The sequence below is a fragment of the Anomalospiza imberbis genome, chromosome 5, assembly GCF_031753505.1.
Source record: "Anomalospiza imberbis isolate Cuckoo-Finch-1a 21T00152 chromosome 5, ASM3175350v1, whole genome shotgun sequence".
In the NCBI taxonomy this organism is placed as follows: domain Eukaryota; kingdom Metazoa; phylum Chordata; class Aves; order Passeriformes; family Viduidae; genus Anomalospiza; species Anomalospiza imberbis.
This window is the reverse complement of record NC_089685.1, coordinates 27,690,376-27,703,264: the sequence shown is the minus strand read 5'-3', so window position 1 is coordinate 27,703,264 and position 12,889 is coordinate 27,690,376. Positions and strand designations below refer to the sequence as shown.

Below are 12,889 nucleotides of genomic sequence, written 5' to 3'. Positions count from 1 at the left end.
GGAAAATTTAAATCAATATATACTTCAAGAAGATAATCTCCTGGGTACAGACTGAACTATCTAATTCCAAACAAACCTGCAGGCAGAAAGAAGCTAGGATGCACTTTTGGTGTAACACCTACATTTTCCTTCTTTTAAATGACAGTGTCAATCAATACATCTGCCAGTTCCTGCAGGAGAGTCACTAGAGGCCATTCTGCCTTGGATTTTGCTACTAGCTTTTTTAAATTCAGTGAGAAGAATTAGAGGGGCCAAACAACATATTATAATCAGAAACACATGCCAGGGAAGCCTTAGAGACAAATGCATAATCATGTCCCCTTGCAGCAGCAACTTGGAGATCACCTATTCCACTAATCCAAAACATCCAGACTCAATGAAACTGTATTGAAATGTACTAACTTAAGCAATACTAAATCCTGCCTTCTTTGTCAGGCTTCTGTTGGACTGACTTACACAAACAAAAAAATCAAAAAAGACATAAAATTTCTTCCAAGTTTTCCCTGCTTTCACATCTATCCTTCTCTCTTTGGAACAGTGAAAGTGAAATTCAGGAATATCTTAGAAAAAACAAGATATGTATACCCTTGCTCTTTACAGGGGCCAGGAAATAGATCAATTCCCAATGAAGACCTCAAGCAAGGCTTGAGCAGAGAGTCTGTGTGTTAGCAGGAGACAACTGAATACCCAAGAAAACAGAAAAATATAAAGTATGCTTCTTACCCAGAACATTCACAAATGCATTTGCTAGCAAGTATCCGTATTCATTAGAAGCATTGCACTGATAGACGGCACTTGACCTTTCTTGCACATGTGAGAAAATAATGGTGTCACCATCCACCTTTCTGCTAGGATCTTCTGGGGCAACTGTTGGTGTAAAGAAAAGAGTTATTGCTTTTCCTAAACTGCTATAGGATTGCAAGTTTCATACTTCTGAAAAGAAGGAAGTATCTGAAAGACCAATAGGCCCTTTATGTTTTTTTTTCCTCTGGGTGACTGATCACAGGTAAAAACGTGAATTTTAATACAGTTTAAAAAGTTCTTCTCATTCTACAGGTATTGATTCATGGTGGCAGAGTTCCCATTTTTTGAGAGATTTTTTTGTTTGTTTTCCAAGGAAGTGGAGCTGAGATTGTATTTTGCATGCAATACAGAGGAAAAATACCAATATTACGAGATTTGAGCAAATACAGTCAATATCTAGAAAATTACAGAAATACTCCTGAATTTTGCTGTATGTCAAAAGAAAATGCTGGTACAATGACATAGTCCTCTGTGACTTTAAAATCTCAAATCAATTTTTACACCATAAATAATTTAACAAATATAAAAATAGCCATACTCACTTGAAAATAATCTCAGAGTAAAGAATAAGCATTCCTTCTAACCAAGTCAAAAAACAATCTTCTCAAGAGCAGAGTTAGTAATTCAGTAGGTGGCACTCTTTCCCCTATGTAAGAATTATACAATGCCATTTCCTCCACTGTTCTGGAGTGGCCTGAGCTGTCAAACAGCTTCTGCATCACAGAAGCACCCAGGACATAACTGAAAGTAAAATTCTAACAAAATACTGAAGAAGAGTAATAGCTGTCAGTTCTGATACAACTGGATGGCATTAGAGAAGTATAATGAAGACAAAACTTAGCTTGTAACACCACACTGCATAAAAATGCACAATCTATAGTTTAATATTTTATGAACATACTAAATAAGACCAGATATATTATTATTGTATTAAAAAGCACAAGTATTATTAATAATGAAAATTAATGGTAAAATTACTGATCTACTAATACAAAAAATGGATGTATTTATACATAAATAAATGCATCCTAGTTTGGCTGCATCATCTAAATTGACACCCTGATTGAAGTTTGAAAAAGTATATTTGTGAAACACTTCTCATATAAGGAAATTTTTATTCGAATTCATAAAAAAGACCAATCAACTAAATTAACATCAATTTTCTGTGACAGGAACCTTTTGATTCAGACAATACCTTAGTTCTCATCTGTAAAGAAAATGGACACATTCCCCTGCATTTTCTTAAAGTATTAATACTGAATTCTCTACAAAAGAAACCAGATGAAGGAGACCACAGTTCTGTGGTTCTGCTTAAGGGTATTTCCAGCTTGAATGAAATCTAAGCCCATTTTTCATGTCAATACCTCAATTTCCAAACAGCTGCCTCAAGAACAGATTTCAATTTCCATTTTTTCTGGTCTTCCATCCCTCTGATGTTGATTTGATCATGTTGATGTTCAAATCAACATCACAAATTCAAAAATTTCAGGATGGAAGAAAAAGGTACTGAGATTTTAAATGCTTATTTTCTGAACTTCTGGATTGCTGGCACATATTTTTTCTGTCTTTTGCTTTACTTCCTATTGTGTTCCATTATTTCACATTGCTTCCTTTTCTACATAAATGCCATTTTCATTAAAAGATTCATGGGCTGAAAATAGCCGGAGCAGGTGAGTAGCCCAGCAGGCAGGCCAGTCAGCTGCGGGAAGCGCTCTGTTTCTGCATACAAATCACAGTTAAACAGAAGACAGGCACAACTGCTCTCCCACGAGGAAGGAGAACTGCCCACAGCCATTCCAAGCATGGCTGCTTCCAGCCCTGGGCTCTGGGCTTCCCTCCACTCATGCCCTCTGAATCCTGCAGCACTTTCTGCACCCAGGTGGGTCATTAATGGGTGCACAGACTGCCCCCCTCTCACACACTCCAACACATAATTCCTTACAGGATGATGGTAGGGCCCCTCCTAAGAGATAGAAGCCATTAGTTCAATCTTCTACGACTGAAGGAACTGCATTGTAAAAGAACGATCTAACCACTAAATTACTATAGAAAAAGAGGGGCAGCATCTTCCCTTCCCACTGCTGTACTGAAGGAAAAAAGGAGATAGCCCCTTTCAGCTGTCTGAAGGAAAGGAGGTGCCTGTTCTCTGAAAAGGGCTTCAAGCTGGGGTCCCAAGAGAAAAGAAGGCAGAAGTGTCAGGTTAGCTGGTGCTTTCTGTTAATTGGTCTAGCCAATTGGATGCTGAAGGGCACTGATTCAAAAGCTCCCTGTTAAGACAGGCATCTTTTTAACTGTCTGTTGAATACAGCTTCTTTAATGGTCTGAAACACCCCCTGCTGCACTCACAGACACAGAAACATTGAGCTTGGAAGGGACTTTCAGAGGTCATCTGGTCCAACCCCCTGCTCAAGCAGGGCCACTTGGATCCAGTTATCCAGAATTGTGTCCAGATGAAGGATCACTTTCCTCTACATGCTGGCTATACTTTTGTCTCATGTAGCCCAGGATAACATTAGCCTCTTTGCCACAAGGGCACATTGCTGCCTCATGGTCAACTTGGCATCCACCAGGATGCCCAAGTCCTGTTCTGCTAAGGCACTATCCATCTGGATGGCCCCCAGCATGTACTGGCACTAAGGCTGTTCCTCCCTAGGTGCAGGACTTTGTTCCACAGATCACCCTCTGTGGGTTTGGCCGTTCAGTCACTTTTCTATCCATCTCTCTGCTGTTTATCCAGCCCCTACTTCAACAGCTTGTCCATGAAGATTTAATGGGAGACAGTGTCAAAGGCCTCACTTCAGTCCAGGCAGACATTATCCACTACTCTTGCCCTCGTCTATCTGGCCAGTCATTTCATCATAGAAACGTATCAAGTTGGTCACCCCTTGGTGAACCCATGAAAACTACTCCTGAAAGCTTTCTTGTTCTTAATGTGCCTTGAAATGGTTTGCAGGATTTGCTGCTCTATCACCTTCACAGGGATAAAGGTGATTGCAGTTCCCTGGTTTCTCTTTCTGGCTCACTGAAGACAGGAGCAGTATTTGCTTTGTCTCTGTCTTTAGGCACTTCTCCCAGTTATCATGATCAAGAAAAGATTATTGAGACTGTTCTTGCAATGACATATGCCAGCTCAGTCAGTGCTTGTGGCTGCATCCCATCAGGGGCCACGCACTTAGGTATGTTCAGTTGGCTCCGGACCTAAACCTTTTCCACCAAGGGTACATCTCATTCTAGTTCTTTCCCCGGTCTTTGGGACCTGGGATTCCTGAAGGTCAGTCTTGCTAGTAAAACCTGAGAAAAATAGCATGCAGTACTTCAGCCTTTTGCATATACCAATCTACTATATTTTAAAAAATCTTTCTCTGGGGAAAAGGAGTAATGGCAGGGCCACTCAAGCACTACTTATTTGTATTTATGAATATTCTGGTCACATTACACAATAGCAGCATGAGAAGGAGAAAATGCTTTTGACACATTAGACAAATCTGAATTTGGCACTGATAGGCAAAATACCAAAAATCTATGTTATACTTAAAATGGGCTTGTACAAACAGGATAATGAATTATGAGGATTTGCTATAGGAGTTCTGCTGTTGTAACAAGACAGGTGAACATGTGCCATCTAACAGCCAACATTTGCTCCCAATAACATGAAATCTCAGCTTATGAGTGTGTTTTGGTCCTTTCTGAACAAAGACCTTGTTTCACCTAATTTTTTCATCACATTGTACAATGACACAGCTTCTTGACTCTAGCCATGTTCAGCATACTCCTAAACAGAGAAGGCAGGGCCTCTATCAGATACTTCTTGTTGTAGTTAGAGAACAGCACCGTGAAAAACTTCTGTTCATTTGAATGCATACTTCCATCTGGTTCATAAACTTCTGACAGCCTAAGCAATTACCTTTGCTAGTATGCTTAAATAACCACTGTGGCACCTTTATTACTTCTTTATTTGGAAAAAAAGACAGAATGACATGGTCTCTGAAGAGAAGTAGTTAAAACATACCATTAGGCCTAAAACTATAAGGGAAAAAATCAGGATAAAAAGCCATGGGTAACTGAAATGGTAAAGAATGTAATTTTTCCTTTTCTTACCAATCTTGCTTGCTGCTCAGCATATTATTTTCCTGTGATCACTGAAATACTTTTCTTCCTGAGTTTCTGATTCTGACAGCTCTATTGTCTCCAAAAGCACAGCATTACCTGCACTAACTATAGCCATCCTTGACTATTTTGTGCAGAATTGAAAAAAATCTGATTATCAAAGGTTTTTTTATCAGCTGAAGTTCCCAGGCCAGATGCAAAGTTCCAACACAACGACAGCAGAAGCAGTGGATAAACATCTTCCCAAGCAGTCTTCTCTCCAAGACTGAAATACTGGGGGCATTAGGGTCAGCAAATTTCTCCCTACCCTCCCATGGCTGCAGTGAACAGCTTGTGGTGTGTACTCTCAGAGAAAATGATGGATGATGAATCTCTCAGTCAGAGATTTTCAAGGCCTTTCATGAAAGGCTAATTCTTCTTCCTTAAATTCAGAGCAAGCACTAATGGAGACTAACTCCAACCTAGAGATTCAATGCGAAATGTAATATAAGAAGAGAAGAACGTGCTGAAAGTAGATAAACAGCACCTTTGCACTACTTTGTATAAATCTAAGTGTCTGTATCTAATATTTAATAGCTCATCATGAACTATAAACCACTGGACCAAAAAATCAGTCTTTTGCACAGTATTTTGCAATGCCTTTCTGAAGTCCAATTATTAAAGCATTTCCCCTTCCCAGTTAATCTGGGTTGCTACTTTCTTAAAAGTTGAGACACTTTATGCATGGCTTCCCTTTTGTAAAACCATGCTGAATATCTAAGCAGTAAGACACAATGGATTATGCAGTGATATAAATAACGCAGATCTTGAGTGTTAATTGAAGCACAAGGCAACACAAAGTCATGGCCTGAACTTTCAATTGCTACTTGCCAAAGTAATTCTAATTGACCTTAGTGGGACTGGGCATGTGAGTTCAACATACTCCTGTGAGTAAACACTAGGAGGTTAGGTTAGGTCCTTATCATCCCAACATGTCTGAAGCAGCTTATTTTTTTAGAAATGCTGGTGTTTTCAGCATGACTGTTGAAGAAAACTAATTATAATATTTCAGGGAAACCAAAAATCTTTCTTAAAAAATATTTCTTTACTCAGATTATTGGAATATTGAACAAAATTCACACCATTGCAATTTTATTTTATAGTTGCTAACACACAAAATTTTTCTCTATTTGTTTTCCCTCTTTCCCCATAGATATTTAAACCTCAGCCTTTGACTGAGATATGGACGAATGGTTCTTTCTTCAGCATTCCCCCTTCCTTGTCTGACTCTATTATGGAAAAACAAAACCGGAAGAATTAAGTATCTCCCAGTTGTGCTTTCCAACAGAAAATTAAAGTATTGCAAACAGATTACTAGGCCACAAGAGGAATATTGTAGGATATATGATGACAGCATGGCTTTGAAATTCAAATGTAGCTCTTTTTCTTTGAAATCCTGCCATGGGTAGGATGGGTAGCTCTCTCAGCACTGCCCTGAAGCTGAAACAGCTGCTTTAGTTTCCTTTTACAGTGATTTCCTCATCATTCAGTTGGAAGATGAGGGGCTCAATTCTATAATTTAGTAACAAGTGAACAAAAAGGCACACTGTACTTGGTAATTTCCAGAACAGCTTTTGATAACTCAGAATAATACAAAATCACAAGAATCTTAAGAACCGCACTTTCTGTGATCATGATGCTTCTCATAGATGCCCTGACAGATGCAGTGTACCAGAGCATCCAATCAACTTGCACTTAAATATTTAATGTGGATAAGACTTCAGCTTTCCTCAGCAGTGAGAGTGACCTTTAATATAAGGCTGAGCTACCCACTTACTTATTTCCTGTGTTCTTTCTTTTCTTTTTCCCCTACTGAGTTTGAGTGGGTAATTTAGTTAAAGTCTTTTAATTTTTACTGAATATCCTCAACAAGACTTTGTGTACTGATTCCTCAAGGCCAGTCGAATATATGCTGCCTTGTATTTAGGAAATTTGATGGCATCCTGCAGCTGCTTCTGAAAACTCTGCTTCTAAATGTTTTACTGTTACCATGAAAGAAGGCAGAAGACATCATTGCTTTTCTTGAAAATGTACTTGTCAGTCATTTGAACAGCTCATCCTACAGCTTTGATAAGGAAGAAGAGAAAGGCAAAGCTGACTCTCATAGCCAGGTGAAAAAGATTTTACTAGTCAGGAGGCCTGAAATAATAGTCAAACTACAAGAACCACAGGACAAAAATCTCCTCCAAACAAATGAAGTGAAACACAAATAAGTGAATGGTGAGTATACAGAAAACAACAAAGAAAGATGAGACCACCAAAAATCTAGAAGAGAGAGTGGAGGATAGGTACAAAAATTTGATGATAACAAATGCATTGTGATATATTTATTTATTAATATATACTATACAAAATTACATTGATATTTTCCTGGTTTCCTGTCTTACCATTGTTTGATGAGGTGATTAATGTCAGTTTACATAATTTATTTACAAATGGAAACTTCTCATTTTAAATTTCAGGTTGTTGACCTCACCTTCCATTTAATTAGGATTCCTGAAACAGGTCATTTGCTAAATATTTCTATTTGTTTCAATATATAGCCTTATTTTGCCACCCAAAGCTGCATTTTTCCCCCTACAAATAAGTTTGCTCTCTCTTGTATACCAAATACTTCAAACATCTCTAATGAGGATTCTTGTTTACTTCTTGCTGTTACCTAGATACTGGCCGTAGACAATCCTTCTCCATGTCCCAAACTGGGTGAATTATATTTCGTCAAGAGACTTAAACCACTCCTAAACATCTGAAAGTGACAGAAGGGACACTATCCTACTTAAAACAGATCAGTATTTTAGAGTACATTATCTCTCACAAGCCAACAGGTGAGACTGTCTGGCTTTTTATTATTGTTTTGAGAAAAGGGAAGGATAAAGGTAGAAGAACCAAGTGTGACTTTACAGTATAAGATATGCTCAGTGCAAACCCAGCTGACAACACACTGCAGTGTCCTCCAGCAAGTTCTTTCCAAGGCAAGTTGTACTATATATTGCAGCTACCTTGTGTCTGTCATACAGCATTGCCAGTCCTAACACTGCAGCAATTAAGTGGCTCAATCACCAGTTCAGGGCTGCTTTTCTTACCCATGCACACCGAAACAGCTGTTCCACTGCCTTAGGGGTTCCTTTTCTTTGACACCTACTTGGCACAAACTGTTTGCAAGGTAGCTGCTGACACATTCAGACACTTCTGCTGCTGCAGCTTCTGAGAGCTGAAGCCTGGAAGGCTCACACACATTAAGATGCAAAACCTGCAGCGTACTGCAAATCCTACAAGTGCTCTGTATATCCACACGTGTAAGGACTTCACTTTTTATGTTACATTTAGGATTCCTAGGCAACATTAGGGTTGCAGTGGGGCAGCAAAGGAGAGACCTAACAGACAGGACTGCCACAGAAACACAGTGATAACAATGATATCCCAGCAATGGCCCTGTGAGAGGGAGATCATCCAATATCCACAAAGATACTACCAGCAGAAAGCCAGATAGAAGAACTAGGAGCATGATCACACATTTTAGTTCTCTCAAACACATTCGAGGCACATTTTGTTGTTCAGCTTTTATGAATCACAGTATTTTATCACATATTTTATGATTTAGCATTACCTGTCAGGCAAAAACTAAACAAATACAGGCTCTTTACATCTATTTGACAAAAAGCACCGTGAGACTCCTCATATTTTCTTACTCGTGCTTCTGTAAGGTAATTAAGAATCTTACTTGCTATGGGAACACCATTTGCTAACCAGCTTATACTAGGCTTTGGGTTGCCATTAGCTCTGCAGATCAATGTTCCATCTTCTCCAGGAGACAAAACCAAGTTTCTGGGTGCTGTTATCCAGTATGGAGCAGCTGGGTTTAAGAAAAGAGAGACAACAATTATTTTCCAAAATTATGCACCCATATTTTCCAAAATTATGTTACCATAAGGCACAGACATGGTAATCAGAAGATAATTCAAACAAGCTATGTGTAGACATAGACTTACAGCTATACTGTTACTTTATATGTACATATATATGTGTGTGTGTGTATATATATTATAGTATATATGTATGTGTGTGTGTGTGTGTGTGTGTGTGTGATACTCAATTAAGTGATAGATAATATATTGGCCAAATTGACCCCCAGGTCACCCACTGCATTAAAATTCTGAGATAAACAACAAGAGGATCTTTGTTTTATTTAGGGTTGACTGCTTTGAATCTAATTTGCCTTTCCTAAAGTAAGCAAAATTTATCTGTGTATGGCATTTACAGACACTACAGTGGTCTTCTGATTAATTTCAGAGATATCCATGCTCTTAGTAGTTAGGCTGTTAGGAATGAATTTAGGCTTGATTACGAAAAAGAGATTTCAAGTCAAGGGTGAAATTTTAAAATGGCACAATCCTTGGTTTCACTCAATTCAATGGCTGATTGCAGTGGGGCCAGATGTTTACCTGAGACAGATGAAAACACAGAGATCAAAATGTGTGAAACACTGGCCTTACTAGAAGATATTCACCTATTTCTCCATCCTTTTTTACAATAAATAACCATAAACATCATATATTATCACATCTTGCAATTAGTTTTCAGATTTTGTATTGATGGACAGATGCAAACAGAAAATTAAACTTCTGTTCTTAGAAAGGAAGTTAAATGTGATCATAAAAAGATACTGATCTACAACAAAACAAGTGACTATTTAGCATGCAAACTAAGCAACACAGCTGATTATTTCAATGACTAATTAACTGTCATTACAGTTTTTTGTTTCACGGTATTCACAGCATACTTACAGTTCCTATTTAGACAAACATGATGTAAATGTTTTTAGAACTGTAAGGCATCATCTTGGGCAAAAAACATGAAGAAGATAGGAACCCAGAAATACCAGTAAAACAGAAAAAGGAAGAAAAACATAAGACTGTAAGACAATAGTAAAATAGAGGAAAAAAATAATCTGGGCTATATGAATGAAGAAAAATGGAGAAAATGAGGATGAGACGATGAGGAGAGATAAGGAGGAAGATAGAGAAGCAAGAGAAAAAAACAGTCTAATGACAGGTAATCAAAGGATCTAAAATAAATGTAGTACTTGTGCAAATTAAGGCATTATCTTATTACTGTTACAGTAAAATACCAGTTTAGCCTGATGCTTTACAAAGTAGCATCAAAAGATGAAAAAGATATTATAGATAGTAAAGCCTTTCCAGTGTTAGAATTCAGACAATTGAGTATTTCCTTAGGGTGATTTTTAACTATTATCATTCATCCTTTTAGCTATACTTCATCCTAGAAAGCCTGCTTCGATTCTGCCTTCTGGACCCTTGACAACATTACATTAAAGATAATTTTAGTATTACCTTTCACAGTTACTGAAATGACATGATGAACTGAACCTAATGTATTTCTTGCTATACATTTGTAATTCCCAGAGTCAGCTTCTGAAACATCTATAATCTTGAGAGTTTTCTTGAAGTTTTCAAAAAATGTTCTGTTGGCTGGCAGTTCCCCACCCTCTTTGATCCAGCGGATTACCGGTGTGGGTCTGGAGAAGTAAAAGCAGATCAAATTTAAGGACTGAAGAAAAGGAAGATAAGAGTTCAATATGTTGATATCTTTAATACATGTTTTATAAATAATTATTTCAAGAGCCTCTACCCAGATTCTGGACCACATCCAACAAATACAAAAAATATACCAGCATTTGTTTCTAGGAAATGACAAGTCTCACTAACATTGTCAATGGCCATCTGTTCATAGGATTAATAATTACAGAATACATTTGTCTGCTGATTAACCTAAAAAAACTGATGGTTAATACACAAAGACAAGCTTCTACTATTAAATTGATGCTTATGGTGCTTTTAAAGGTAACTTCTATAAAATGACAAGTTTATAATTGTCCTTTATGTGAGCAATATCCTAACACTTCATGAACATCATAAGGTTCACAAAAGAGCTGTAAGGAGACAAACATTTCTTGTGAGAAATCAAAAAAAAGTCAGTGCTGAGCCAAGTATAGCTACTTGTCACTGCACGGAGTCTAAATCTTGGCTATGCCCCATGTTGTCCACTGAAGCTGAAAGTTGTTCAAACACATGGAGATATACTTTGAAAATTACAAGAAATTGCAATTTGTTGCTTACTGAATAGAATGTCCTCTTTCAAATGGTAATGGCTCTAAGCAAATGTTCCCTTAGCAGTCTAATATCACATATTTTATAGCACAGACACCTAGCAAAGATGACTTTAATTATGGTGTCAATGATTAGGAATAGTTGTTTCAAATAAAATCTGCATCTGGCCCTTTGTAGACAAGTATTGCCTCACTGATTATTTGTTTTTTTAATTACATGGCAGCTAAAGACATAAAGCCATATAATATATTACAGTCTATTTTTTTCACAGGTTATCCAGCCATTTTACTAGAATTTGGATCACCTAATACTTTTATTGCAGGGTTGTCAAAAGGCATATAACTATTTTGCAGATGAAGATTACCTAGGTTGGTGCTACTTCCATTCACAGGGGTGGTTTTGCTAGTGCTGCTGGGGCAGACACCTGAGCAGGCCACAGCTGAGACAGAAATACTGAGCACTGATGCTCAGATCAAGCTGTGCCTGAGCATGCCCTGTGGAGCTCATGCAAGTGAACACATGTGCATGGTGCTGTGGTGCATCATTTGCAATTATTGGCATTCCTCATGGCTACCTGAGAGCACTCTGCATCATATGCCTTTGTGCACGGTAAACATATTTACAGTTCTTGAAAAGGTTTTCTGCTTCTATTCTATAACCAATCTTTTCTCAGATTTCTTCCTGAGAATGAAACTGATTTAAAGATCAACCTAATTCATGAAGTTAAATAACTCTTAGTAATTTTCTTTTTGCACAATAACCAGCAGAAGCAAACTTGTATTGCATTGAAGAAGCAAGTACCAATTAAGCTCAATTACAATAAGAAATTAGATGTAAGGACCTGAAGATTTGTTCTAACAATTCCCACCTAGCAGATCTACTAAGTAGTTATTAACACACATAAGCTGTTTTCTTGGATTAGAACATCAAATTCTCATCTATTTTTATATAATTTGAGAACCTAATGACTGCAAACTTAGGAAAAACAACAGAGGCTTTATTCCTGACTGCAAATCTGTGCTTGAGTTCAGTCTATAGCATTTCTTGCCTGTTTCCTTTAAAAACAATGGTATAACCCATATCCTGTGCATAGGGTTTGGGGATATAAGAAGGCAGAGGCCATACATGCTCATAGCTGGTTTCAAAGTCTACTGATGCCAAGTAAATGGTGGAGTTCCTTAAAAAGCTCTTTCCATTTTACACTTCTGCTTCTTTGAAACACATAAGCTTATACAGTGGTCACGTTTTTAAGCATCTCTGAAATGTTTCCCTCTGTTTCTGTATTTCTATTTAGAAAAAAAATATGTCAAAAGTAACTCACAATCCTGCTGCAATGCACTCCAACAGAAGCACATTTCCTCTGAGTTCCACTTTGGTACTTGTGCTACCTGTTGGTGTTAGAAGAACTGGCTGCCTTTCTGTAACTGGCTTTGCTGGAACAAGAAGTAGTAAAACAATTAATTTCTAAATTTTATTCTAATGTCAATCAAGTGCATACATCCATTCTCACATTTTGAACAGAGATTTTGCTCCACATTGGCCATTTGATTAAAGTCATTGTGCAGCACAACTACAAAGCTGAACACATTAGTTTTTTGACAGACATAACATATCTGTTAAATGCCACAATTTTGAACACATAGAAGAGAAATGTTATTATTAAAAGACAAGAACAATTGATACAAAGCTTTTACATAAGCAACTGTGCAGTCTTAATCCTAAGTAGCTGCTGTTTCATTCAACAGAACTACAATGGGGAGTAAGGCCACTGGTGTGAGGCACAGTGCAAGACTGAGTGTTACTGAAAATTC

General features: G+C 37.6%; 1 protein-coding gene across 24 annotated transcripts in view; it reads right to left on the bottom strand.

Annotated features, from left to right (window-relative positions):
• The window catches only part of NRCAM (neuronal cell adhesion molecule), a 145,751-nt gene that overhangs the window by 43,296 nt on the left and 89,566 nt on the right, over positions 1–12,889 (bottom strand). For all 24 annotated transcript variants that reach the window (XM_068189990.1, XM_068189991.1, XM_068189993.1 and 21 more), the window contains 4 exons: positions 12,400–12,511; positions 10,302–10,486; positions 8,672–8,803; positions 724–867 (listed from right to left, as the gene is read on the bottom strand). In XM_068189990.1, the coding sequence (XP_068046091.1) occupies positions 724–867; positions 8,672–8,803; positions 10,302–10,486; positions 12,400–12,511 (573 nt within the window). The remainder of the gene's footprint in view (positions 1–723; positions 868–8,671; positions 8,804–10,301; positions 10,487–12,399; positions 12,512–12,889) is intronic.